The 27,260-nt window shown below is 49.9% G+C and overlaps 1 protein-coding gene across 1 annotated transcript in view; it reads right to left on the bottom strand.

Moving 5' to 3' along the window:
- ZZEF1 (zinc finger ZZ-type and EF-hand domain containing 1) overlaps nucleotides 1–27,260 on the bottom strand; it is an 88,307-nt gene that overhangs the window by 17,875 nt on the left and 43,172 nt on the right. Inside the window, exons 27-47 of the mRNA XM_054167015.1 lie at nucleotides 26,229–26,308; nucleotides 24,964–25,057; nucleotides 23,335–23,845; nucleotides 21,934–22,098; nucleotides 20,346–20,465; nucleotides 18,923–19,084; nucleotides 17,811–17,940; nucleotides 17,422–17,560; nucleotides 17,050–17,215; nucleotides 15,665–15,927; nucleotides 13,445–13,617; nucleotides 12,312–12,459; nucleotides 11,317–11,456; nucleotides 10,624–10,901; nucleotides 8,774–8,948; nucleotides 7,523–7,655; nucleotides 6,603–6,799; nucleotides 5,885–6,004; nucleotides 4,004–4,192; nucleotides 3,276–3,376; nucleotides 1,470–1,605 (exon numbers count right to left, since the gene is read on the bottom strand). Coding sequence (XP_054022990.1) covers nucleotides 1,470–1,605; nucleotides 3,276–3,376; nucleotides 4,004–4,192; nucleotides 5,885–6,004; nucleotides 6,603–6,799; nucleotides 7,523–7,655; nucleotides 8,774–8,948; nucleotides 10,624–10,901; nucleotides 11,317–11,456; nucleotides 12,312–12,459; nucleotides 13,445–13,617; nucleotides 15,665–15,927; nucleotides 17,050–17,215; nucleotides 17,422–17,560; nucleotides 17,811–17,940; nucleotides 18,923–19,084; nucleotides 20,346–20,465; nucleotides 21,934–22,098; nucleotides 23,335–23,845; nucleotides 24,964–25,057; nucleotides 26,229–26,308 — 3,620 coding nt within the window. The remainder of the gene's footprint in view (nucleotides 1–1,469; nucleotides 1,606–3,275; nucleotides 3,377–4,003; nucleotides 4,193–5,884; nucleotides 6,005–6,602; nucleotides 6,800–7,522; nucleotides 7,656–8,773; nucleotides 8,949–10,623; nucleotides 10,902–11,316; nucleotides 11,457–12,311; nucleotides 12,460–13,444; nucleotides 13,618–15,664; nucleotides 15,928–17,049; nucleotides 17,216–17,421; nucleotides 17,561–17,810; nucleotides 17,941–18,922; nucleotides 19,085–20,345; nucleotides 20,466–21,933; nucleotides 22,099–23,334; nucleotides 23,846–24,963; nucleotides 25,058–26,228; nucleotides 26,309–27,260) is intronic.

Raw genomic sequence — 27,260 nt, 5'->3', positions numbered from 1 at the left:
GTCCAATCTAAATCTACCCTGCTCCAGTTTCAAACCATTGTCCCTCATCCTGTCACTCCCAGCCCTTGTCACAAGTCCCTCCCCAGCTCTCCTGGGGCCCTTCAGGTACTGGAAGGCTGTTGTAAGGTCTCCCTGTAGCCTTCTCTTTTCCAGGCTGAAGAGCCCCAGCTCTCACACCCTGTCCCCACAGGTCCTCTGGACCCTCTCCAACAGTTTCCTGTCCTTGTGCTGGGGGTGCCAGAACTGGACACAGGACCCCAAGGTGGGGTGTCAGAAGAGCAGAGCAGAGGGACAGAATCCCCTCCTTGTCCTGCTGCCCACACATTTTCTGATGCAGCCCAGGCCACAGCTGCTTACTGGGCTGTTTCTGCCAACAGACACATCCATGGCTCCACACAGCAGGGGAAAGAGCACTCAGACCTCCAACCAGAAGCACTGATTTAAGCTAACCTACAAGGGTAAAGCAGCCAAGTGCCATGCTATTTGTGACATGGAGTGAGTCAGGTTGGAAGGAAAGTGTGGAGATACTCTGGTCCCTAGAGCTGAGCCAACTTCAAAAACAAGGCTTTGTGAAGGGAAGTCTGGAGAATTTCCAGGGGTGGGTATTTCACAGCCTCTCTATAAACTGTTTAAGGCCTATTTTCCTTCTTGTAATTATGTGAAGCTACTTCAGGAAGCCCCTGATCACTTTGCTGTGCAACTGAGAGCTCTGCTGGTGATAGCACACAGCCAGGAACCAGCAGCCACAATAAAGCACAGCTGTGGGACCATGCTGGTATGCAAAACCTAAAGCGTGCAAGTGCAGGGTCTGCTCCACAAGAGACATCCTTTGCTTCCTTGTTCCTGCTGAAATTACTGCAAGATAACAATAAAATGCTAAAGCAGTAACACTGAGGGGATAAGCTTACAGGAATCAGATACAATCTCTCTTGCAGAAGGAGAGGAAATGACAGCCTGCAATGACAGCTGAGCTGAGACTCAAGTTCTCTCATTTCCTTAAGGGAGAAATTCCAAGATGCACTTCTTGTCCTTGGGCCTTGCTTATTCACTTGGACATAAAATCCCAGAACTCCAGCATGGAGGGGTTGGAAGAGACCTCTGGAGACCATCCAGTCCAACCCCCTGCTCCAGCAGGGCACCCACAGCAGCTTGCCCAGGAGCACAATGCCCAGGGCAGGTTGGAAGCTCTCCACACAAGGACACTCCACAACCTCTCTAGGCAGCTTGCTCCAGGCCTCCTGCACCCTCACACCAAACAACTTTCTCCTCCTCTTCACATCCAACCTCCTGGGCTCCACTCTGTGCCCACTGCCCCCTGTGCTGTCCCTGGGCACCACTGGGCAGAGTCTGGCCCCAGCCTCTTGACCTCAAACGTTAAAAAAAATAAATGATAATCCCAGGTTTGAATCTGCTGAACAAAACTGACTGACTGACTCCACAACTGCTCCTCTGTGTGGAGCTGCATGTACCAGACATGGCAGGATGATCATATCTGTGTCCACAGCTTTTGAGCTCTGCTCCTCCAGCCTCAGGCGCTTGCTGGGCTGCCATTTCTGAGCCAGTGTCCGGATCCTCTCGTCTGTTGTGATCACATCTCCATCAAACCTTTGGAGAGGCAAAAAGAAACAAACAAGGAACCACAAATGTGTTTGGAAAGTGATGCAAAGTACATCAGTCCTGAATTCATCCAATTCAATGCAAATAAAAGCTTCCCACCTTCTGTTTCAGGATTCATTAAACTCTACCTATGTTTAGAACCATCTTTTAGTCGAAAGAGACTTTTCAGATCATTGAGTCCAGCCATTATCTAACTTCATCAAGTCTGGTGCTAAACCATGGCCCTCAGCACCACATCTCTATGACTTTGAGACCCCTCCAGGGATGGAGACTCCACCACTGTCCTGGGCAGCCTGAGCCAGGCCTTGACAACCACTTCGAGGACAATACTGTTCCTCATGTGCAACCTCAACCTCCCCTGGTGCATCCTGAAGCGGTTTCCTCTCATTCTGCCTCTCAGTCCTTGGGAGAAGAGACCAGCAACTGCCTGGCTCCAGCTTCCTTTCAGGGAGCTGTAGAGAGCAATGAGCTCTCACAGGAAGCAGCTTTCCCAGCAGACTGCCTCTTGCACCAAGTTCTCTGCAAGATTTATTTCTCCATACAGCTCTCTCCTACCTGAAAGAGTTTTAATCCTAGAATCATGGAATTGTTTTGCTTGCAAAAGCCCTTTAAGCTCACCCAGTCCAACCATTCTGCAGCTCTGCCAAGGTTGGTGCAAATCCATGGCCTCAGCACCACATCTCTTTCTATTTCAAAATCCTCCAGGGACAGGGATTCAGCCACCTCCCTGGGCAGCCTGTGCCAGGCTTTGAGAAGCCTTTCAGTGAAGAATTTTCTTTTAATGTCCAACCAAAAGCTCCCATGGGGCAACTTGAGGCCATTTGGTCTAATCCTATTGCTTGTTCCTTGGGAGCAGAGCCCAGCCCCCACCTGGCTCCAGCCTCCTCTCAGGGAGCTGCAGAGAGCAAGGAGGTCTCCCTCAGCCTCCTCTCTGCCAGGCTCAATACCCCCAGCTCCCTCAGCTGCTCCTCCCCAGCCCTGTTCTCCAAACCCCTTCCCAGCTTCATTGCCCTTTTCTGGACCTGTTCCAGCTCCTCAATGTCCTTCTTGGAGTGAGAGGAACATAACTGAAGCCAGGATTCAAGTTGTGGGTCACCAGGGCTGAGTCCAGGGGGACAATCCCTGCCCTGCTCCTGCTGCCCACACCATTGCTGATCCAGGCCAGGATGCTGGAGGCCTTCTCGGTCACCTGAGCACACTGCTGGCTCATCTTCAGCCTCTGTCAACCAGCAACCCCAGGTCCTTCCCTGCTGGGCAGCCTTTCAGCCACTCTGGCCCAGGCTACATTGTTCTGCCCAGTCCATGCTGGTCTAAGGAGTCAGAGGTTTGAAGGCCAGACAGCTGCTCATTTCTGTGAGGAGATGGTGGCTCCAGGACTTGCTTTGGTTCCTAGAAGCCTCATATAAGTTCTCCATTCTTCTTCAGCTGGGACAATTTGACAGAGTGGCTCTTCTGATGGGAGTCACATCCTGACAAAAAGGTGCAATGTTCGAGTGGTGGTTTCCATAAAGAGACCTCAGTGGAGTTTATTTCCTTACTTTGCCACACATGAAAAGCAAATCACACTCTTGGCACAGCTCCTGTTCAGCACCTCTTCTATTTCAGGTTACCACCCACATCTATCACTGGTTTTCTGCTGGACCCAGTCTTGCACCTACCTCTTTTGCACTTCCAGGAAAAAGGAATCTGTCCTCTTCATCTGCAGCTCATACATGGCTCTGAGGATGTGGAGAGGTGCATTCAGTGCATCGTGTGTCATCTGAGCAAGGAGACAGAGAAACCAGGAAGAGGAGCTGAAGGCTGACCCAGGTGTCATCTCCCCACTTATATAGGTAGAGAATTAATGAAGATCTGGACTAGTGAAAATGCAAAGTGATGGAGCAGGAAACCCACACAGTGATTTTGCAGTGTTAATTACTGTGGTTCCAGTTTATTTCCTTTAGATAACCACAGAATGGCTCAGGTTGGAAGGGGCCTCAGAGATTATCCAGTTCCAACCTCCCTGCCATGGGCAGGGATACCTCTCAACTAGACTCAGCTGCTCAAGTCCTTATCCAACCAGGCCTTGGACACCTCCAGGCAGGAGGCATCCACAACCTCCCTGGGCAACCTGTTCCAGACTCTCACTACTGCTGAAGAACTTCTTCCTCAGCTCCAGTCTAGTCTTGCTCTGCCTCAGCTTCAATCCATTCCCCCTTGTCTGTCTCCAGACACCCTGAGGAAAAGTCCCTCTGTGGCCTTCCTGTAGGATCCCTTCAGCTACTGGAACAATGAGCCATTGATATCACAGCCCCACCACTCTACATTCAGAAGGCAACCAGCTTCATAAACTCCCACCTACTTCATGCAAGTAGCAAATTCACAAGAGTCAAAAAATTTGAAGTACCAAGAAGCATATTTTGGTTGCTTCATCCAAACCCTCAAGAGGATCAAGTTTGTTCTGCTCTGTATCAACAGGACCAATAACAGGTTGCTCCACATCTTGATCTTGATCTCTTTCTTCCAGCTCAGTCTCCTCACGTTCAGCCAGGGAGCTGATCTCTTTCTTTGAGGAATACAACATGATTGACAAGATCTGCAGAGAGAAAAGGCAGCACATGGTGAGGCAGCTGGGGGCTATTTCTGGATCTGCAATCTGCATTTGCTAAGAACATTTTAAGACTTGGACAGGGCCATCCCACATCCTGTGTTCAGGTCTGGGCACCACAGTGTAAGAAACACATTGAGGGGCTGGAGGGTGTCCAGAGAACAGCAGTGAGGCTGGTTAGGGGTCTGGAGGGCATCATATGAGGAGCAGCTGAGAGAGCTGGGGGTGTTCAGTCTGGAGAAGAGGAGACTGAGGGGAGACCTCATGGCTCTCAACAGCTTCCTGAAAGGAGGCTGGAGCCAGGTCAGGGTTGGGCTCTGCTCCCAAGTGAGCAGCAATAGGATGAGAGGAAATATCCTGAAGTTGTGCCAGGGGAGGGTTAGGTTGGAGATGAGGAAGAATTTCCTTGCTGCAGGAGTGGTCAGGGACTGGCACAGGCTGCCCAGGGAAATGCTGGAGTCCCCATCCCTGGAGCTGTTCAAGAAGCTGTAGATGTGATGCTTCAGGACACGGTTTAGTGGTCATGATAGCTAGGTTACAGCTGGACTCAATGATCCTAAAGGTCTTTCCCATTCTTTATGATTCTGTGATCCTGCAGCATTTTTAACCAACCACTTGGGACAACTTCTCCAAGGAATGCCAAGGCTTTACTCTTGCCCTGTCTCATTTCACAGCTTCACAGATTGCATTGGACCCTCCAAGGTCATCTTGCCCAACCCCCTTGCAGTCAGCAGGGACATCTTCAACTTGATCAGGTTGCTCCAGGCCTCATCAAGTTCTACCACCCCAAGTATGATTGGCCACCACGCTTAGCTATGATACAACATAACCAATAGCTGAGCCACACTTGCCCTCCAGCACTTCAGACACCTACAGAGAGGCCATGCCCACACTGCAGGTCAGCACTACCTTGTTGATGTGCACAATGCAAGTAATGCTCTCCTTCAAGGTTAGTGTGGTGGTTTTTAAACTCATGAACAGAATTTTCAAGAACAGTCCAAATAAAACTCCTGAAGGCCTCTGAGCAGGAGGCTAATGCCTCATCTTTCAAATTTCTTTCAAATGCAGTCAGGTTAATAAGGAACTGTTGGAATGGGTCCAGAGGAGGCCAGAAAGATGATCAGAGGGTTGGAGAACCTCCCCTATGAGAACAGGCTGAGACAGTCAGAGCTGTTCAGCCTGGAGAAGAGAAGGCTATAGGGAGACCTCAGAGCAGCCTTCCAGTACCTGGAGGGCTCCAGGAGAGCTGGGGAGGGACTTGTGACAAGGACTGGGAGGGACAGGATGAGGACAATGGCTTTGAGCTGGGAGAGGGGAGATTGAGACTGGAGACGAGGAAGAGATTCTTAAGAGTTAATGTGGGGAGACACTGGAACAGGTTGCCCAGGAAGGTTGTGGATGTCCCCTGCCTGGAGGTGCTCAAGGCCAGGCTGGATGAGGCCTTGAGCAACCTGGGCTGGTGGGAGGTGTCCCTGCCCATGGTAGGGGGTTGGAACTGGGTGATCTTGAAGGTCCCTTGCAGCCCAAACCATTCTGTGGTGATGGCCAGAGGAAGGCAGATGCAGGATGCATTAGATGCAGGGATTCATTAGAAATACTCTTGAGACTTTCTTCACAGAAGGGCAGTGCAGTGCCATTACCTTTCAGCCACTGTGTCAAGCCTGACAGAACTCTTCTTACCTCCAGGTCTCTCAGAAGCCAGGTCTTGCTGAAGCCAGTTCCTTTGCTACATTTCTTGACTAGAAGCTTGAGTAAACCAGACTGAAGAAAGGCAGCTTGGACCTCCTTAAAGCCATGAATCTACAAACAGAGACAGACACACAAGTGAACAGGGAACACTGTATCACATGGCCTCAGATTAATTTCCTCCTCAGATTAATTATGTTGACAATCTTCTCATTTGCCTAACCCCCCTCAAAATACAAATCCCCATTTCAATTACCTTAGGAGTCCCATCTCTGACATACACCTAGCAGTAACTGGGCATCTGTTTTGCTCTGACAGTTGAAGAAAGCCCAGGTCCCCTCTTCCAGTACTTCAGGAGTAAAAGCAAGGCCAAGTGAACTTCACCCTGGGAGGGGTTATCCCTGGAAATTTCTTCTTTAGCCTTGCTGAATGGTCAGCCCTCAGACAGCAAAAGTAATTCAGCTCCCACCTTGGCCTCATAAATGCTCTTTAAAGCTTAGAAATATTTTCAGCCCCCTACAGAGAGGGACTAGAAGGAGCCAGTTATGAGAGGAACGACTTTGTGTCAGCTTCCCAACTGGATCACCCAATACCCAGGGTCCTGCAGTGCAAGTGGAACATGAACTTCAAATTCTGGACTTGATCTATGGAGGCCCCTTCCAACCTCCAGCATTCCATAATTTATCCACAACATTCCACGTGTCAAAGATACCTTAAGTGTTCTGTAAAGCCCTTTTAGAGCCAGTGACAAGACCCAGGTGGCTTCCACAGCCTCAGCGTAGCTGCTGTCGATGGTGGTCTGCAGAAGGTGCGTGGATATAAGAACAAAGTGCTGGAGGTATTGTCTGAGCTGAGTCTGGGGATCACTGCCTTCCTGGCCACACTTCTGAATCAACTGATAGTCCTTCACTGCAGGAGAGAAAACAGCATATCAGAGGCTCCCTCCCTGGAGATGTTCAAGGGCAGGCTGGATGAGGCTTTGAGCAACCTGGGCTAGTGGGAGGGGTCCCTGCCCATAGCAGCGGGGTGGAGCTGCATGAGCTTTGTGATCCCTTCCAGCCCTGACAATTCTATCATGCTAAAGCTGAAAGCCTCCACTCTCAGAAATGCACCATGGTGAATGTGGAGCTTGGCCAACTTCAAACAAGGTGAAACACAAGCAAGAAAATTCCCTCAGGTGCAATGAACAGGACCCAGGAGGCAGCATTCTGCTCTGGGCTTTTATTGCTCTTTTCTGGTGAGTTTTGTGCCATAAAACACATTATTCTAAAGTATCCAGACACATCTCCTGGAGGAGAAGAGGGAAGAGAACCTCCCTTGCCCTGCTGGCCACTCTCTTCTTCATGCACCCCAGGACACCATTGGCTTCCTTGGCCATGAGGGCACATGGCTAGCTCACAGGTAACTTCTCGTCCACCGGGACTCCCAAGGTGCTTCTCTGTGGAGCTGCTTCCCTGCTGCAGGAGGTTGTTCCTCCCCAGGGCCAGGACCCTGCACTTACCCCTGCTGAACTTCATGAGGTTTCCTCTGCCCAGCTCTGCAGCCTGGCCAGGTCCCAGAGGTTCTCATGCATCCCTAGCAACGTTTCAGGAAATGCTCTGATTCTCTGACAAAACACACACTTCACAGCACCTGTTTTTCTCTTTCTGGTTTTGATGTCCACCACCACTGCCCTGTTCTTCTCAGTGAAGTGCTTGAGGATGATGACGCTGTGCGGCTCGTTGGCGTTGTCCACGTACACGGAGCGCGTCCCCATGCACAGCACCTGCAATCGCAGCCCACGCCTGCTAGGACTTGGGAGAGCTCTTTGCAGACACACAGACACCTCTGACAAGGCTTACATTTGCTTCTGTTTGGGGGGGCAATTTCTTAGCTGAACAATCTGCTCACTGCCAGGCATTTCCTGACCCTCAGACAATGGCAGCTCACTTCTGCTACAAACAATCCCAGCCATGAGAGAGAAGTGAGAGCAGCAGGACAGGGAGGGGATTCTGTCCCTCTGCTCTGCTGACACTCTACCGGGAGTCCTGTGTCCATTTCTGGTGTCTCCAACAGAGAAGGACATAGAACTGCAGGAGAAGGTCCAGAGGAGGCCAAAAAAAATTATCAGAGGGCTGAAGAACCTCCTCTGTGGGGACAGGCTGAGAGAGCTGGGGCTGTTCACCCTGGAGAAGAGAAGCCTCCAGGGAGACCTTACAGCAGCCTTCAGTACCTGAAGGGGCTCCAGGAGAGCTGGGGAGGGACTTGTGACAAGGGCTGGGAGTGCCAGGATGAGGGACAATGGCTTTGAGCTGGGAGAGAGAAGATTGAGACTGGAGATGAGGAAGACATTCTTGAGGGTGAGGCTGGGGAGACTCTGGCACAGGTTGCCCAGGGAGGCTGTGGCTGCCTCCTGCCTGGAGGTGTTCCAGGCCAGGCTGGATGAGGCCTTGAGCAACCTGTGCTGGTGGGAGGTGTCCCTGCCCATGGCAGGGGGTTGGAACTGGATGAGCTTTGTGGTCCCTTCCAACCCAACCCATTCTAGGATTCTATGAATCTATGAACAGCCAACTGCATTCTACATAGGCAATGTGCCCATTAGAACTATCAAGACTGAGCTTGGATTGTTTTGCTGGTAGAAGCTGCTCCTTTTGATACTCAGATGCTCTCAACTGTTTTTTTTCATGATAGTTCTAAGCAGCACTGGAAGAACTGCAAGGCACAACCAGCTACAGCCTTCCTCATGAAAGCTGAGTGTGCAAGTGGGGAGATGTGAACTCCAACACCACCGGCTTTGGACAGCTTAGAGCAATGCTCCCAGGGGACCAAACCCTAACTCTTTACAAACAGACACCTCAAAGCTCTGACCAATTTAATTTCCTTGAGTATCCCCAGACCACTCACCTCAGGAAAGCCCACCAGCACCAGCAGGGTGAAGATGTTGGTGTGCTTCAGCTGGAAGGGCAGCTGCTGGACGCAGTGCTCGGTGAAGGCGGCGATCACCTCGTGCCACTGTGCGCAGGCGTTCAGCGCCCGCAGGATGTCTGCCATGGAGCTGGCCCAGTCCAGGCCCACCCGGCTGCAGACAACAGCAGGCTGTGTTAGGAAGGCTGATTTGGGACTGCAAGTCCATTCTGTCTGTAGTCAGTGTGCCTGATAACTGCCACCTTTCACTCCTAAATCTACTTCAGGGCTCAGCGTTTTGCCTTTGCCCCTCAGGAGCTGCTCTATTGCTCACCTGCTACCTGCTCTCCCTCACTGTCTGCAGATGGCACCAAGCTGGGTGACTGTGTCCATCTGCTAGAGGGTGGGATCTGGACAGGTGAGACTCATGGGGCAAGGCTCATTGGGGGAAGTTCAACAAGGCTAAGCACCAGGTCCTGCACCTGGGTCACAACAACCCCATGGGGAGCTATAGGCTTGGGGATATGTGGATGGCAGGCTGCACCTTGGAGAAGGACCTGGGGGGTGTTGGTTGACAGTCAACTGAACATGAGCCAGCAGTGCTCAGGTGGCCAAGAAAGCCTGGCTTGGATCAGAAACAGGGTGCCCAGCAGGGACAGGGAGGTGACCATTCCCCTGTGTCAGCACTGCTGAGGCCACACCTTGAGTGTTTGTGTTCACCTCTAGGCCCTTCACTCCAGGAAGAACATTGAGGAGGCTGGAGAAGGGGCTGGAGCACCTGGGCACCTGAGGGGCTGAGGGAGCTGGGGATGTTCAGGCTGGAGAAGAGAAGGCTGAGGGGAAACCTCATTGCTCCCCTGAAGGGAGGTTGCAGTGAGGAGGGGGCAGCCTCTGCTCCTTGGTGGCAAGGGACAGGAGCAGAGAAAATGGCTCCAAGCTGCACCAGGAGAGGCTCAGGCTGGAGCTCAGGAAATATTTCTGCACTGGAAGGGCTCTCAGACATTGGAATGGTCTGCCCAGGGCAGTGCTGCAGTCACCATCCCTGAAGGTGTTTAAGAAGTGTGTGGGCCTGGTGCTTAGGGACATGGTTTAGCGCTGACCCTGCAGTGCTGGGTCAAAGCTTGAACTGGATGAGCTTGGAGGTCTCTTCCAACCAGATCTATTATTTGTGTAGTCACAGAATCACAATCTAGAGAGATTGGCCTCCTTGATCTAAAGTCTTTGAGAAAATCTTCTCCCTCACTGACCCTCTGGATATTCTGCCTTTAAATGTCATAGATGTTATTTGGTTTTTAACCTGTGAAGCACCACTGCAGTGCAAAGTACCCTGGGCATATTTAACAGCCATGACATTCATCTTAGAATGCTTGGGAGCTTTCTCAAGATCAAACTGGGACATCTGCCCTGCCCCTCCTTGCTGTTTCCAGGACAATTTTACCATACAAAAAACTCTCTGCTACTCTTCCAGAAAAGGTCTAGATCCAGAACTCAGCACTGATTACCACAGGACACACTGCCCTCCTTTGCCATCACACAAGAGATGTGGAACTCAATGGGACAGAGTTCATGTCACACCAGAAACTCAGGACTCTAGGCTGGGTTCACTCCAAGTTTCCAAACTTCTTCTACCCTAACATGCTCTGGAGGTAAGCACAGGAAGTGAAGCCACTCAACAGGCAGCCTTCTTTTGGAGGGCAGTTAAGAGATTCTCACTGTGACAAGGGCTGCAGAGTATGATCAGGGTAGAGGTTGGATCAATTTTCTATCAAAAAGTCTCCATGCATGGGGGCAAACATGAGAGAAAATGAGAGTCATCAGAGAAGAGCTAAGGGGTTAAAGAGAGGAAGCACCTGTCCAAACACACAGCCCCCAGGCTGAACAGAAGGTGAGTTGTTTTCCAGCCCTCTGGCAGTGCAGATCCATCTCCCGCAGCAAAGAGATTATGCTTGGCTGAGAGGACTTCAGCCACTGCAGCATCCACTTCTGCAGGCTTCAGGCGCAGGATGAGCTGGCCCAGCAGGCCCAGTGTTAAATGGTAAGTCTCATTTAGGTGGCCAGCATTTGAGATGACCACCTGGAACATCAGTGGAAGGATCTGTTCCAGGTTGATCAACGACATTGTAGAGCCCTATAGCAAAAGAAAATCTCGGTAAGGGCAAGGAAACCAGGGGCTGAGGCCAAGTGCAAGCACACACACAGCTTCTGTCCTAATGGGACCAAAGGAAATGAGAGCCTGGGACCCTGCTTCAGTGGCCAACCTGTTAAGCTGGCCTGACACATACCTAAGCTGATGATTTATACTGTGTTGAACAGTTCAGAAAGACTGCTTCACAGGGAAATTGAAACCCCCCTCCCTCTCCCTCTGCCCAGGAACAAGCCCTCACATCCCCCAGCCATGTGAAATGCCTTAAGACTTCCCAACTTTGTGTTGCATAACCTGTAAGCAACAAGAACCATTCTCCCACAGTTAACTGGCTATGGATTCATTCATGTTATCTGTGACACCTAGAGAGTGACCCAGACTGAAGGCAAAATGAACTAACCGATTTGAAAGGTGGTAACATAGCTGCCAGGAGTCCCAGGATCCTCTTCTGAGAGCACTCAGCAAAAACTTGTTCTTGGCTAGGTAGTAAAAGCTTCTCTGCTTGCTTCTGGGTGGAATCCTCAGAGAGGCAGTCATCTGCTTTGGAAATTCAAACAAAAGGAGAAAATCCCTCAGACAAAAGAAGTGACAGCAAGTCCTTGTAAAAGATGGTAAAAATGAACAAAGATTTACAGCTCTAATAAAAACAGAGGAAGGAAAGTGGCAGTGACAGATCCATCTCACCAGCTCTACAGCAATAGAGTCACTTCTGGTGCCAAGTAAGAAAAAGTATTGTGTTAGACCAACAGGAACATTCATGGATACACCTCAGGGGAACTCATGGAATGGTTTGGGTTGGAAGGGACCTTGAAGACCATCCAATTCCAACCCCCTGTCATGGACAGGGACACCTCCCACCAGCACAGGTTGCTCAAGGCCTCATCCAGCCTAGCCTTGACCGCCTCCAGGCAGGAGGCAGCCACAGCCTCCCTGGGCAACCTGTGCCAGAATCTCCCCACCCTCACTCCATAGAATTTCTTCCTCATCTCCAGTCTCAATCTCCTCTCCCAGCTCAAAGCCATTGTTCCTCATCCTAGCACTCCCAGTCCTTGTCAAAAGTCCCTCCCCAGCTCTCCTGGAGCCCCTTCAGGTACTGGAAGGCTGCTGTAAGGTCTCCCTGGAGGCTTCTCTTCTCCAGGCTGAACAGCCCCAGCTCTCCCAGCCTGGCCCCATAGAGAATTCCACTCCCATTTGTAGAATACTTGAACCCAGCTACAACGTAGCAGCTGTTCAAAGCAGCACCTGAGGCAGGATTCTACAAAGCAAAGCAAAGAGTTCATTTGAATTAAAAACATTTCCAAAAGGGAAAAAATGGGCTAGGAGAAACACCACAGCTGTCTGCTTTGCATGTGAATGGAGGTTTGTGTGACAGGGAAAAGGAGAAAAGACTTTTACCTGTTGGAGCAGCAGCAGCAGCCACAGCTATGTCTGACTCTGGGCTCAGAGCAGCTTTCTTTGCACAGACAGCTTTGCTTTCACTTCCTTGTTTTTCTACTTTATCTCCTGCAGGAGACTGGATTTCAATTTGAGTATCTCCTCTCATCTAAAAATAGAACAAAGGCAATAAAGATTAAAACAATGCTGAGTATCTGCAGAAACCACCACAGAAAGAAGCAACCATTCATCTGCACCAGACTCATGTTCTGCCTCCAATAGCACAGCATCACAGAATGGGTTGGGTTGGAAAGGACCTTAAAGTCCATCCAGTGCCAACCCCCTGCCATGGGCAGGGACACCTCCCACCAGCACAGGCTGCTGAAGGCCTCATCCAATTTGGTTTTGAAAACTTCCACAGCTGCAGCCTCCACAGCTTCCTATCAAAACCATTTACTGGTTAAGAACTTCCTGCTCTGTCCATGTCCCAGACTCCCTCACAGTGAAATGGATTTTGCTGCTCTGCTCCTGTCTCAGTGCACAAATTCATTTCACCAGAACAGTTTCATACGGTGCAGGAAACTTTCTTCTGCCCAAAGTGTGCTAACAAGAAGGGGAAATCACAGGACTTTCAGATAAAAGAAGTCATCTTTGTCCCTTCCTTCAGGGCTTTCGTGCTGCAGCTGTCAGCACACACTGCTTGTGGCTCTTATCAGCTGCATCCAAAACATGAACCAGCTAACAACTGGGCCCTTGCCCCCCACCTCCTACCTACAAATGAAATCATCACAGAATCATGAAGGTTAGAAAAGATCCTCAAGATCATTGAGTCAAACCATAACTCAGCTCCCATAAGCACTAAACCATGTCCTCAAGCACCATATCTATAGGTTCTTGAACAGCTCCAGGGATGGAGACTCCACCACCTCCCTGGGCAGCCTGTGCCAATCCCTGACCACTCCTGCAGGAAAGAAATTGTTCATAATATCCAAGCTAAACCTCCCCCTTACTTAATCCCATTTTCTCACATCCTATTGCTAGTCACTTGGGAGAACAGAATCACTTTCCACTCTTCCAGCTACACATGCAGAACAGGATGGTGAAGCTTTGAAGATCACTCAGTCAGCAGGGGTCCTGTAGGTGACAGCACTTACACTGCAACACAGCAAAGAGCCTGTGCTGGGTTTCTCCTCTTTCCCCTTCACTGCTTTATCACCAGCAGGACTTTTTGGAGCAGCGTCTGTGGGAGGACTGACTGAAACAGTGTCATTGTCAGAGAAGGATTCACTTTCTGGTAGCATGCAGAGGAGAGCTAAATTCTTCACACCTGAAAGTAAGAGAGTCATAAAAGCTGGTGAGCTGTGGAGTGGTGAGAGGGGGCAAAAAGCAGAGCTGGAGTGTTTGAAAAGAGAACTGAAAACTTCCCTCACACTTCTGAGTATCAGCTCCAGAAAAGGATTCACAGATTCATAAAACAGTTTGGGTTGGAAAGGACCTTGAAGATCTTCCAGTTCCAACCCCCTGACATGGGCAGGGACACCTCCCACCAGCACAGGTTGCTCAAGGCCTCATCCAGCCTGGCCCTCAACAACTCCAGACAGGAGGCAGCCACAGCCTCCCTGGGCAACCTGTGCCAGAATCTCCCCAACCTCACTCCACAGAATTTCTTCCTCATCTCCAGTCTCCATCTCCTCTCTCCCAGCTCAAAGCCATTGTCCCTCATCCTGGCACTCCCAGCCCTTTGTCCAAAGTCCCTCCCCAGCTCTCCTGGAGCCCCTTCAGGTACTGAAGGCTGCTGTAAGGTCTCCCTGCAGCCTTCTCTTCTCCAGGCTGAACAGCCCCAGCTCTCCCAGCCTGTCCCCATAGAGGAGGCTCTCCAGCCTCTGATCACCTTCATGGTCTCCTCTAGATCTGCTCCAGCAGCTCCATGTCCTTGTGCTGAGGGCACCACAACTGGAAGCAGTGCTGCAGGTGGGGTCCCAGGCAGTTTGTCACCAACTGACACCCTCAAGGCCTTCTCCTGCAGGCTGCTCTCCAGCCATTCCTCACCCAGCCTGGATTTGTGCTTGGGATTGCCCCAGCCCAGGTTCAGGACCTTGCACTTGACCCTATTGAACTTCATGAGGTTGGTTTGGGCCACCTCTGCAGCCTGTCCATGTCCCTTTGGATGGATCCCTTCCCTCCAGTGGCTCAGCCAGACCACACAGCTTGGAGTCATCTGCAAGCTTGCTGATGTCCCCTGTCATGTTAATTCTGTAATTCCATTACATACCAGAAACATCTCCCACCTCACAAAGCTACCTCCAGGGTAGAAGTCTGAACAAAGAGTTAGAGACACCTCCCAGGAGTTTAAATTATGAAAAGTAAACGAAATTTGTCTTAGCTTTTAACCTTTTGACCAGAGAAATATCCCCAAAGAGCTGAGGTGATGAGCATGCTTCCCAGCTCCATCAGAGCTGCTCGACAAAACTGTCAGTGAAAGGACTGGAACTTGAGTCTAGAATTTTTGATTCCCTCAGCACAGGTCTCTGTTGTACCACCTCCTTTTCTGTAGGCAGTACACATAAATCACAGAATGGTTTGGGGTGGAAGGGTCCTCCAAAGGCCCTTCAGTCCAACCCCTTGCAGTTAGCAGGGACATCCTCTGCTGGATCAGGTTGCTCAGAGTCTTGTCCAGCCTCAACCACCTCCCTGGGCAACCTGTTGCAGTGTTCCTGCAGCCTCATGGTGCAGAACTTGATCCTCACATCCAATCTCAGTCTGCTCTGCTCTCATTTCAAACCATTGTCCCTGGTCCTGTCACTGAAGGCCTTTGGGAACAGTCCCTCTGCAGCCTTCTTATAGCCCCTTCAGGTACTCGAAGGCTGCTCTCCCTGGAGCTTTCTCTTCTCCAGGCTGAACAACCCCAGCTCCCTCAGCCTATCCTCCTCTCCAGACAGACAGACATCACCCCCAGAAACTTCACCTTAGTTATAATATAATGAATAATTCCTTCCAATAGATGCAGAACACAAAACCCTCCAACATTTCCCACCAACTTATTTGCTTCCTTCAAGTCCTTCAGGCGTCAGCAACATGTTAGTAACAGGACACGAAGCTGTACTGACTGAAGCCTTTACAACATCCAAGCTGGAAAAAGACCCAAGCACCCAAGAGCTGCCAAGCTGTCTGCAATATTTATGTAAGCAGAGATTCATTGTCTCAGAACCACATTTCTCACGTTCTGGCGACCCTGAGCACCACTTGCTCTGCATCAGCTCTCTCCATAAACAGCTCTCAGGCAAGGACACAGCAGCTTCCCCTTTCCTTGGGAAGCGTCACGGGGAGCCACCCCAGGCTCAAGCCATTGTTTTGGGAAGGAGAAGCCGACTCACCTTTTCCATGCTGTGCTTTCATCAGGCAGTCTCCAATGAGCTGTATGCACTGGTGCTGCAGAACTCTGGCGTGGGCGAGGAGCTGCGGCTGCAGCCTCTCTCCGTCTGCCTGCTCCCCGGCGGCCAGGTCCGCGCTGTAGAGGGTGAGGGCCGCGAAGAGCAGCCAGGAGTAGTTGTGCAGGTAGGGCTGGATGAGGCGCTGCCGGTCACTGATGCGGATGGTCACCATGGGGTACACTGTGATGCTGTGCGTAGGCAGGTGGCTGAAAGACAAAGGGAGACGGTCCTGACCTGCAGCCACTCTCCTGCTAACATACAGACCCTGACAGGAAACGAGGCAAACCCCAGCACATCCCAGAGGCTCAAACTGGGGACCTTCAAATGCTGGAAACTAACCTGACAGGACTGGAGCAAACAGCCTCAAGTTGCCCCAGGGAAGGTTTAGGGTGGACATGGGGAACAATTTCCTCCTCACAAGGTTTTTCAAGGCCTGGACCAGGCTGCCCAGGGCAGTGGTGGAGACCCCATCCCTGAAAGGGTTTCAAAGCCATGGAGATGGGGTACTGAGGACCATGGTTTGTTGCTGGGTTAATAGCTGGACTTAAAGATCTCTTCCAACCCAAACAATTCCACGATCCTGTGATGTCAGCAGTGCTCATTTAACAGAGCCTGAAGTGTCACAGGAGTTCCTGAACTCAAAATGAATGTTTTAAGAACTCTGGTGGCAAAGCTCTTCCTTTTCTGAAGCCCACATTGTCTACCCACAGCACCATTTCACAGCATCATTTCACTACTAATCCAGCACTGCCAATCCCAACACTAAACCATGGCCCTCACCCCAACATCTACACAGCTTTTAAATATCTCCAGGCATGGTGACACAGCCATGTGTGTGAAGTGACATCCTTTGCTGCCATGCAGGTTTTGGTCATTTATCACAGACAGGAAGACAAAGTAGGTAGAAATTCAGAGACTCCTAGAATGGGCTGGTTGGAAGGGACCTTAAAGATCATTCAGTTCCAACACCCTGCCATGGGCAGGGACACCTCCCACCAGCCCAGATTGCTCAAGGCCTCATCCAACCTGGCCTTGAACACCTCTAGGCAGGGGACATCCACAGCCTCCCTGGGTAACCTGTACCAGGCTCTCCCTACCGTCACTGGAAAGATTTTCTTCCTCATCTCCAGTCTCCATCTCCCCTTCCCCAGCTCAAAGCCACTGTCCCTCGTCCTGGCACTAGAAGCCCTTCTGTGTAATGTGCATAAGCTCCACACTCAAGACTAAAACCAGCAAGTGTCTGGAACATGAGGGTGGCTGATTTGACTCAGCTGCTAGCCATCACTATCCTGCCAAGGGATGTGGGGGACCAGCTCCCCTTCTAGTACCTGTCAGAGTATTTCTTTGCAGAGTAGCATCCATAGCAGAGGTCGAAGTCATCGCACACATTGCAGTTCATCCTCCGGCCTATGATAACTCCTTGGCAGTGGTCACAGGCATACTCCATGTTAACCATTTCATGGTCATCCTCGTGGCCTTCAGGTTTAACCCCACCTGTAAAGGAATAGGTTCAGATTTCCTTGTCAATCTGTTTTGATCGAGGGCCTTTCTTAGTTTCCAGTTCATGTTCAGAATGGAAAAATCAGCATTTCTAAAACATGCAGAAGAAAGTATTGCACTTTATTTTGTTATCTAATTTAAAAGACAATCTTCTTTGCCCTTAAGCAGAAGGTTGGGAGGGTTTTTTAAATGCCTCTTACCAAGGAAGCAAGTTTTACACAGATCCATGTCGTTGCACTGCAGGCAGCGGTAGCGGTGCCACGGCGCAATCTCATCACAGCCATCACAGGAGATGTCCACGTTCAGCAGGTCACAGTACCGAGCAACAAACATGTGCATCTGGAGCAGGAGAGACACTGCTGACCCCCCTGACTGCCTTCTGACTCGGAAAAAGCTCTTTTTAAACACAAAGCAGAACATTTCCCCCGCACCGAAAGGAGCTTTTCAGCGCTTCAGGCTTCTGAAGGCCTACTGGGACCCAGGGATCCTGCTCATGACAAATCAGCTGAAGCCCTCCTGTCTCCCTTTGTAGGCCTTCAGAAGTCCTATTTACCCCTCTTGCAGATAAATAAGCAAACCATGAGGTCACCTTTCTCTGCTTCTCCGGGTCAGCTTGAGCGATCTTTTCATACCAGGTCTCAAACATCACATCCTGACATTCATCCATCCATTCACAGTTTTGCTTGTAGTCAGCAATTTCATCTTCTTCACTCCATTGACTAAAAGAAAAACAAGCTCAAAATTAAGTTTGAATGCACTCAGGCTTCCCTCTAATGTAATTTGGGATACTGTTCTTGGATTTTTGACACAACAAAGTGCTCTAACATGTTCATAAAACCAGAAGTGTGAAACTCTGGTTGGCTTGGGTAACAAATGACCATGCAGACACCTGCTCCTTGCCTCTGGGACAAGCTCAAGACACAAGGGGACCAGAATGCAAAAGCAGAGAAATCTCCACTTCCAAACCTGCTTTTGGTACTGTTAGCAGAGCAGATGGGACATTAAAAGCTTTTTGGCTCATGACCATAGAGCTGCCTTCCTATACCTGAAGGGATCCTACAGGAAGGCTGGGGAGGGACTTTTTGTGAGGGTGTCTGGAGACAGGACAAGGGGGAATGGTTTGAAACTGAGGCAGGGCAGGGTTAGACTGGAGCTCAGGAAGTTCTTCAATGTGAGGGTGGAATGGGTTAGCCAGAGCGGCTGTGGATGCCTCCTCCCTGGAGGTATTCAAGGCCAGGTTGGATGAGGCCTTGGGCAACCTGGGCTAGCGGAAGGTGTCCCTGCCCATGGCAGGGAGGTTGAGTGGATGATGTGTGAAGTCCCTTCCAATCTGAGCCATTCTGTGATTCATAGGAAATTCAGCTGCTCTAAACCTGCACCATGCCCTCAGCATGACCAGTAATGGTCATTACATTTGGTATTGATCCAGACAAGGAACAGCATTATCTGCATCCTGCTCCAATGCTGCACAAGTCAGTTGTTCCAGCAATGATCAGGTTCAAGATACCATTCCAATAACTTTTTGCACAGGTAATGCTGAAAAAACCCCACCCAAACACTTCAGTGAAAGCCTTGGGCCAAAACCAGGTCACACTTGTTAGCAGCACTTCTACTGCTTGTTTCAGCTCAAAGCTCAGGAGCCCTTCGTGGTCAAAAACGCTGCTAAGAGCCCCATGTGAAAGCTGCACTCTGCTGACTCACCAGATGACACTGTCATGAGTACTGATGTTCTCTTGTGAGGTAGCCATGAGGAGATGTGGTAACTGAATCTCAACAAAGAAGGAAAGATCACTCGGCTCCCAACTCATATCCAAGAGGTGAAGTAGAGCTGTCTGCACACATGATAAGGCTGGAAGCAGAGATCTAAAGAAAAACACAAGACAATTTGACAGCTCTAACCTAGGACTGAAACAGCCCAGCTGGGGACAGGGGCAGGCACTGCACACTCATTTCCAGGCTCTGCCCTGTGCCACGTTAACCATGCAGCAGAAACTCAGCTTTATGGATGCCTGAATTCCCAACATTTAGGAGGAAGATAGCTGAACCAATTTGAAACAAAGATGTTATCCTCTGTGGATCCTGTTACCTTCTGTTTAAGCACAAGCTTGAACAGAGCTTGTGCTGCAGCCTGAGCACCAGCAAGAGTCTCTGTCTCTTCTCTGCAGCACATTTTCATGTTCTCTTTGGAACCTTTGCCATGCTCACTTGAAACTGGATAAAGGACTTGAAAGATATTACCAGGGAAACAGACATCAGAAGCCCCAAATTCTCATTTCCTTAGGACACCTGGCTATAAAGCCCAACAACTCAAACCAGAGCATTACCAAAACATGAGCTCTGACAAAGTCATGGTTGCAGGACTCTGATATATATTGTGGCAAAAGCATTTCACAGTAAGTCTGTTGTATCTGGGGAACAGGGCTGGTGAGGAGCAGCTGAGGGGCCTGGGGTTGTTCAGCCTGGAGAAAAAGGAGGCTGAGAGAAGGCCTCACTGCTCTCTACAGGTCCCTGCAAGGAGGCTGGAGCCAGGTGGGGGTTGGGCTCTTCTCCCAAGAAACGACAGATAGGTTGAGAGGAAGTGGTCTCAAGTTGCTCCAGGGGAGGTTTAGATTGAATATTGGAAGAAACCTCTTCACTGAGAGGGTTCTCAGAGCCTGGCACAGGCTGCCCAGGGAGGTGGCAGAATCCCCATCCCTGGAGGTGTTTCCAAGAAGCAGAGATGTGGTGCTGAGGGCCATGGCTGCCTTGGCAGAGTTAGAGAATGGCTGGACTGGCTGAGCTCAAAGGGCTTTGCCAGCCAATAGGATTCTCTGATCCTACTCTGGGTTTGTGTGATCTTGTGTTCTACTGCTAAGCTTCAGAACCAATGCAGTGGTAGACCTGTAACTAACAAAATGCAGTAAGTCAAGGTTTTAACAGTGATAAAAGCCTTCTGCTTTCCTGCATGGCATTAATACAGAGGTCCCTTGGCATTTTTCATCCCAAGATCAAGGCTCTTTACCCTGTCAAGAACGCAAAGCAGAGTCACAGGTAATTAAACAATAAATAACAAATGACATTGGAAGAGGAGAGGAAGGACAGGGAAGAACAACCTCGTGGGTATCATGCAAGCAGTGCACTGTACCTGTCATTTATAGCACTAAATCCCTTCACAGAGTTCACCAGGAACAAAACCAGCTGGTAGTAGCACTCTCGAATCTCTTTGTGTAGCTCAGCCCCACAGCCTTCCAGGTTTCCAAAGTAGCTAGAAATGAAGGACTCAGGTTTAGTAGTTTGGAATCCACTGCCACATTTGTAGATAGCATGATTTGTGCACATTTTACAGACAGGATGCAGCCTGAAACTTTGACAGGAAAGGAATCCTTTATCAGGGGTCAGAAGTTAAAGCAAAACAGGCAAAGAGAATATTCCATGGCACTGATGCTAGAACACTCCTTTAGATAATAAAGTGCTTCACAAATTCTCAACAAGATCTTAAAGGAAGGTAAGATGAGCATAAAAACCTCTTGGGAAGTGAGAAGGCAGCCCACAGAGTTCAGACAGGACCTAATCAGACAAAATTCATGAGCCAGAACAGCACAGAGGAGCTCCTGTTTTGAGATGCTTCTTCCTTAGAACAACAACTGCACATGCACATGATTGGTGTCCACATGCTGTGTTTGGTGTCCATGGGCATGGCCTCCACATGGCACACAGCTAAGGGCACTGCAGAGCTCAGCTGGCACATCCATCACTCTAGGCTTTGGTGCACCCACAGGAAAGTTTCTCTTGGCAGGGATCACAGCCAGAGGTGGCAAGTTTCATGAACAAGCAAATGCTTGGTCAACAAGATGGAACATGCACCAGTATTGGAAGGTAGCTTTCCTGCCAGAGAGGGATTAGGTTGATTTAAACACTTGGGAGGTTTCAAAGAGGCAGAGATGTGGTATTGAGGGCCATGGGTTAGCAGAAGCCTTGGTAGAGTCAAAGAACTGTTGGGCTGGATGAGCTGAAAGGGCTTTTGCAAGCACAAGTCCTGAGTGACCAAGATTCAGCAAAGAGGCAGTGGCCAGTCAAATGGTTAGATCACTACAACTTTACTGGACAAGAAGGAAACCAACCTAGAATTAGACAGCAACTTAATCTAAAGCATTAACTGAAGACTCCTTGTCTTCAGTCACCTGGTTGAACTGTAAAGGTGTTTCTAGGGATCCAGGCTGTGAGTCAACTGCATGAGACCCCCAGCATGAACAGCTGTAAATCATTAACAGTTGCTGTCAAATGAATGCATAGCAGCCTAAAAAAATAATCCTCAGGTTGTATTTTTATCATCACATGGGGACTGTAAGAAAGTTGGGGACAGACTTTGGAGCAGGGCCTGTTGGCACAGGACAATGGGAATGGTTTGAACTCAAAGAGGGAGATTGAGAGTGGAGAGAAGGGAGAAATGTCTGAGGGTAGGGAGAAACTGGCCCAGGCTGCCCAGACAGGTGGCAGATGTCCCATGGCTGGAATCTTGCAGGTCAGGTTGGGGCTGTGAGCAACATGCTCTGGTTAGGGATGTCCCTGCTGACTGCAGGGGTTGGACTGGATGAGCTTTAAAGGTCAATTCCCACCCAACCCAGTCTGTGATTCTATGACTGAAGACCATTAACTTTATGCTGTTTTCAATCTCCATGCCTGGAGGAACACAAGCCTGACACTTGAAATCACACAGCTGAGACATTACTTACTTTGTAAAATCTTTCTGACAGGCAAGAAGCTCCAGAAGGAAAAGCACACAGGGTGGATGGAAACAGTGGGGCTGTCCCAGCGAGCCTAGGCACCGGCGAGTTGTCCTGAGCACTTCCAGAATACTCTGCCCTTGGGATCTTCTCAAAGCAAGAACCCTTAAAACACTGAGAAGAAAACAAAACCAAACCAAACCACATACACACACAAACCCACAAACAAAAAACACAGTGCTTAAAAACATAAGAACAAAAACCCATCCATGAGGACTTCAAAACACAGTGCTTAAAACAACCCAAATAATTCACAACTGCAGGGTTAATTGAATGGTTCAACAAGACTTTGCTGTCTGGATTTTCAACTCTGTTTCAGCAGTTGTGTACTGCAGGTGCAGTGAGAAAGCCAGCCTCAAGCAGAATGTAGCAGTTCAAGTCCAAGCTGCAGAGCCTAGAAGAGGTGGTGAGGACTGGAAATCTCTCTCCTGACTTCCATTTTCAGAACACCAGGAAATTTAATGAGGGATGCAGCCACTCAGTATTTGGTACCAAGGATTTCCACTTCTGCTAGACTATGCCTTGGCTGTTTGGAGAGAAGCAGCAAAATGCCTCTGCAAACAGATCTCAAGAAGCAAGACAAGAAACAGCCAAGGAATTGTTTTTCACATTCTGAAGTTTTGTGTGATAAAAGTGAACCAATCTGCAACCCACACACAGCTGTGAGTAACTGAAGCCTGGTACATAAACCTGACAAATATTGATGTACAAAACAGTTTTCATTGCCAAATTGCAGCTAAAGTTGCTTTGTTCCACCCTAAAAGGTCAGGCTTCTATATTTTAATGCATCCTGGGCTGCATCCAAAGAAGGGTGACTAGCAGGAGGATGGAGGTGATGCTCCTCCTCTACTCTGCTCTTGTGAGACACCTCCTGGAGTAAAGTGTCCAGCTCTGGTGCCGCCAGCACAAAAAAGGACATGGAACATTTGGAGAGGGTCCAGAGGAGGCCACCAAGATGATCAGAGGGCTGGAGAACCTCTCCTTTGGGGACAGGCTGGGAGAGTTGGGGCTGTTCAGCCTTCCAGTACCTGAAGGGGCTCCAGGAGAGCTGGGGAGGGACTTTGGACAGGGGCTGGGAGTGACAGGATGAAGGACAATGGCTTTGATCTGGGAGAGAGGAGATAGAGACTGGAGATGAGGAAGAAAATCTTTCCAGTGAGGGTGGGGAGAGCCTGGCACAGGTTGCCCGGGGAGGCTGTGGATGCCCTCTCTCTGGAGGTGTTGAAGGTCAGGCTCAGGCTGGATGAGGCCTTGAGCAATCTGGGCTGGTGGGAGGTGTCCCTGCCCATGACAGGGCATCAGAACTGGATGAAACCCAGTTGGAACCCAACCGATTTTCAATTTGCTCACCTTTCATGTGAGAGGGACTGATCCTTAATGAAGTCCAAGATGCTCTTCAGCATAGGATATTTCTCCTTCACAGTGGGAAGAGCTCTGGGCTCCTCCATGGATCTAAAGGACAGCAGCCTCAGTCTTCCACGGCTGAGCTGAGATTTTCGTGTGGGGGTGGAAGGAGGTGACGCCACATCTTCCTGCTGTGAAGCTGCATGCTCCACAGGCTTGCTATGAACAGCTTCCTCTGTTGGGAGAGGGTCTGGAACTTGTTTTATCTTCATGTCAGAGTGTGTCATTTGGCTGCCCTCTTTTGAAACAGGATGAGTGCCCCCGCTGGAAGGCACTGAGTGTGCTGCCTGGAAGTCTGTGTCCACAAGGGACCCTTTCCTTTGGCACTTCTCAGTGGCATCCTTTTGGATGTCATCAGTATCTTGGGCTCCCAAACTGTCTGGGGCAGAATCTTTCGTCTTTGCTCTTACAGGCAAAAAATTCAGCAACAAAAGGCTCTTCTGCATGCAAAGTTTTGCTGCAACACAAGAATTGGAGGAGTTAACATGACAATCGAAGACAAAACTTGTGAGCTTCTGCTCAGGCAGGAAGTGATTCCTCCTGTTTCCTCTGAGCTAAGTCACCTAACAAGTCCTGTTTTCCCAGCTCCATTGATCATGACACCATCAGGTACCAAAGTCTGGATTTCCAAATGCTAAATTTGAACAATCCCTCTGAAGCAGAGAAGGCACAGAGCAGTCACTGAGAACATGTTTTATTCTAAGAGCAACCAGCTGCTATTCTAACCTCTCTTAAGTGCAGCCATAAACATCTGCAAAAATAAAGGAAGTTCAGAACCAGGTGACCCAGGAGAGAGGTCGCTCCCTGCAGCAGTTTCTCAGGTACTGCTTCTGCAAAGAACAGACTCCCTGGTAGCTCCTGGACTGTACACTGCTTTAGCTCTTAATTACACACAACAGTGGGGTTGGAAGGGACCTCCACAGATTATCCAGTGCAACCCCCTGCTAAAGCAGGGCACCCACAGCAACTTGCCCAGGAGCACAATGCCCAGGGAGGTTTGAAAGCTCTCCAAAGAAGGAGAATCCACAACCTCTCTGGGCAGCCTTCTCCAGGCCTCCAGCACCCTCACACCAAACAAGCTTCTCCACCTGGTCAGACGGAACCTCCTGGGTTCCAGAATTGTACTTCATGTTCCTTGTCCCCTCTCAGCCTTCTCTTCTCCAGGCTAACCAGGCCCAGGTTCCACAGCCTTTCCTCACAAGAGAGATGTTCTGTTCCCTTAATCATTCTTTAAGGCTCCCCTGGACTCTCTCCAGTAGTTGCCTCTCTCTTGAGCTGGTGAGCCCAGAGATGGACCCCATACTCCAGATTAGGCCTCACTAGGGCAGAGTAGAGGGGCTAGAGAACCTCCCTTGACCTGTGGTCACACTCCTACTGTATTGCAGGATACCATTAGCCCTCCTAGCCACAAGGCACATTGCTCTCTCATGGGCAACTTCCTGTCGTGGAAGTGGCATTGAAGAGGACTCCAGCTGCTGAATTACCTTTTGTAGCAAGTACAATGGGCAGGATTTATAAGGTCATGCTTCACTAAGCTCCCTGGGATGCTTATCCATCGGGAAAGGTAGCACTTACCAAGAGTTTCTGGGTTCACCTCGCTTGCTTCTGCATTCTGCTTCTCCTCAGTGTCACTGTCTCTGCTCATCAGGGATTTCTGCTTCATTTCCAACTGCAGACAGGATGTTAAAATAGTTAGAAAAATCTGACTCCCCTGTATATCTCTGAAGGCTGCAGGGCACTAAAGGAATGTAATCTCAGGAAGAGATGACAGCATGCACCATTCCCCAGTGCAGAACAAAACACCCAGCAGCCCAAAAGTGCAGAAGCTGAACTATCAGAGCAGATCCCACAGCCTCACACCAAGATATTCAAGGTTTGCAGGCTGAGACCCCCTCCTTCACTTGTGACTGGATGTGCAAGAGCCCTTCAAGAAAAAGGCTTCCCCTGTACCCTCACTGCTCAGAAGACAGAAAGCTAGCCATGAGCTAAGCCTCTCCCAAATCTGTGTCATATAACCAGAGGGGACTGCCAGATGCAAACATCCCCCCCGCTGCAGCGGGCACAGGGCAGTCACCCATCCAACCATGCACCGGCACTCCCTGCATCCCTGCAGCATCAAGCTGCCAGGAGTTCTTGCAGGCAGGAAAGAGAAGGGAGGAGGACATAAGATACTAGGACAGTTCATTTGGCCAGCCCACATCCGAGGGGAGCACAGGAGTAGCCATAAGGTAGGCTGTAAGACTGAGCTCTTCTCAAAAGCCTCCTGGTTGCGACATTCAGAATCTCCTGCAGGTAGGACAAATCTCAGTGAGCTTTGGCTCTCTGTGGCTGCAGGGGACGGCACAGCCACTTCTCTCCCCTCTGAGCTGCTGACACAAGGCTTGCTTCAAGGGAAATTCCATGCAAAATACTCTGAGCTGAAGCCATTCCCTTGCTCAAAGCAGCAACTCCTTCCTGTTCTCTTAGCACTGCCTTACCGAGAAGGCAGATTGATTCCTATGCTACACCTCAGAAGAACTCCACCTGCTATCAAAGAACCTTCCTAATTAACCATACACTTTCCTGCTGAAAAATAACACAAAGTTAACTGATTTTGAGACAAATTGAGGTTCAAATACTCCTGATGACAAATGTGGGGCTGAGGGAAGGAGAGGAGTGTAAGCATGCATTAAAAGAGTTATGCTCAAAGCTTAGAGGTGAGTTTATCTTTGTCCTAAGTGAAAACACCTGGCTTAGAATCACTGAGAGAGAAAACCATGGTTCCACCCTATTCCTAAGCACTGCATTGGGCAATATTCAGGTAAATGCCAGGATTTAGACACCCTGCAGAGTGATCTTACCATCCAGATTCTAAGGGAATCAGCCAGGGAATACACTTGTGCAAAGTCATCACTCAAAGGCACTTTGCCTCCACTGTTGACTGGAAAGAAGAAAAAGAAGAGTCTTGTTTATTTACAGCTCCATTTTCAACAGCTGGGCTATTTAACTACAGCTATGCTAGAGCCTGCCCTTTGTCTTTCAGTCAATGCTTGGAATTATGGCTGGAAGGAAAACAGGGAGTACAAAACCCTGCCAAGTTTCGTATGCTTTAAATACACAAACTGCATCTTGACAGAGTGATTTGCACAGCTCAGCTATGGAATCTTTCTGGTCTCTTCCCAAAACCTGATGCCTGCAATCATCACAGAATGGTAGGGGGTTGGAAAGGACCTCTGGAGATCACCAAGTCCAATCCCCCTGCCTGGATCACCCAGGGCAGGTCACACAGGAACACATCCTGGTGGGTTCTGAATGTCTCCAGAGCAGGAGACTCCACAACCTCTCTGGGCAGCCTGCTCCAGGCCTCCAGCACCCTCACAGTGACAAAGTTTTGCCTCCTGTTCCCGCGGCACCTCCTCTGCTCCAGCTTGCCCCCAGTGCCCCTTGCCCCATCCTTGGACATCCCTGAGCAGAGCCTGGTTCCATCCTCCTGACACTGCCCTACACATGTTTATCAACAGGGATGAGGGCATCCCTCAGGCTCCTCTGCTGCAAGCTAAAGAGCCCCAGCTCCCTCAGCCTGGCCTCACAGGGAGATGTCCACCGCCTGCAGCAGCTTTGTGGCTCTGTGCTGGACTCTCTCATGCAGTTCCCTGGGGTCCTTCTTGACCTGAGGGGCCCAGAACTGGACACAATATTCCAGATGTGGCCTCACCAGGGCAGAGCAGAGGTGCAGGAGAATGTCTCTCACCCTACTCACCACAGCCCTTCTAATCCACCCCATGATGCCCTTGACCCTCGCAGACACAAGGACACATTGCTGGATCATGGGCATTTTTCTGGCCACCAGCACCCCAGGTCCCTTTCCTTTTCATTGCTCTCCAAAAGATCAG

The sequence above is a fragment of the Dryobates pubescens genome, chromosome 13 (genome assembly GCF_014839835.1).
Source record: "Dryobates pubescens isolate bDryPub1 chromosome 13, bDryPub1.pri, whole genome shotgun sequence".
Lineage (NCBI taxonomy): Eukaryota > Metazoa > Chordata > Aves > Piciformes > Picidae > Dryobates > Dryobates pubescens.
Note: the sequence above shows the minus strand (reverse complement) of the source record. Positions and strands in the feature narration are given on the sequence as shown.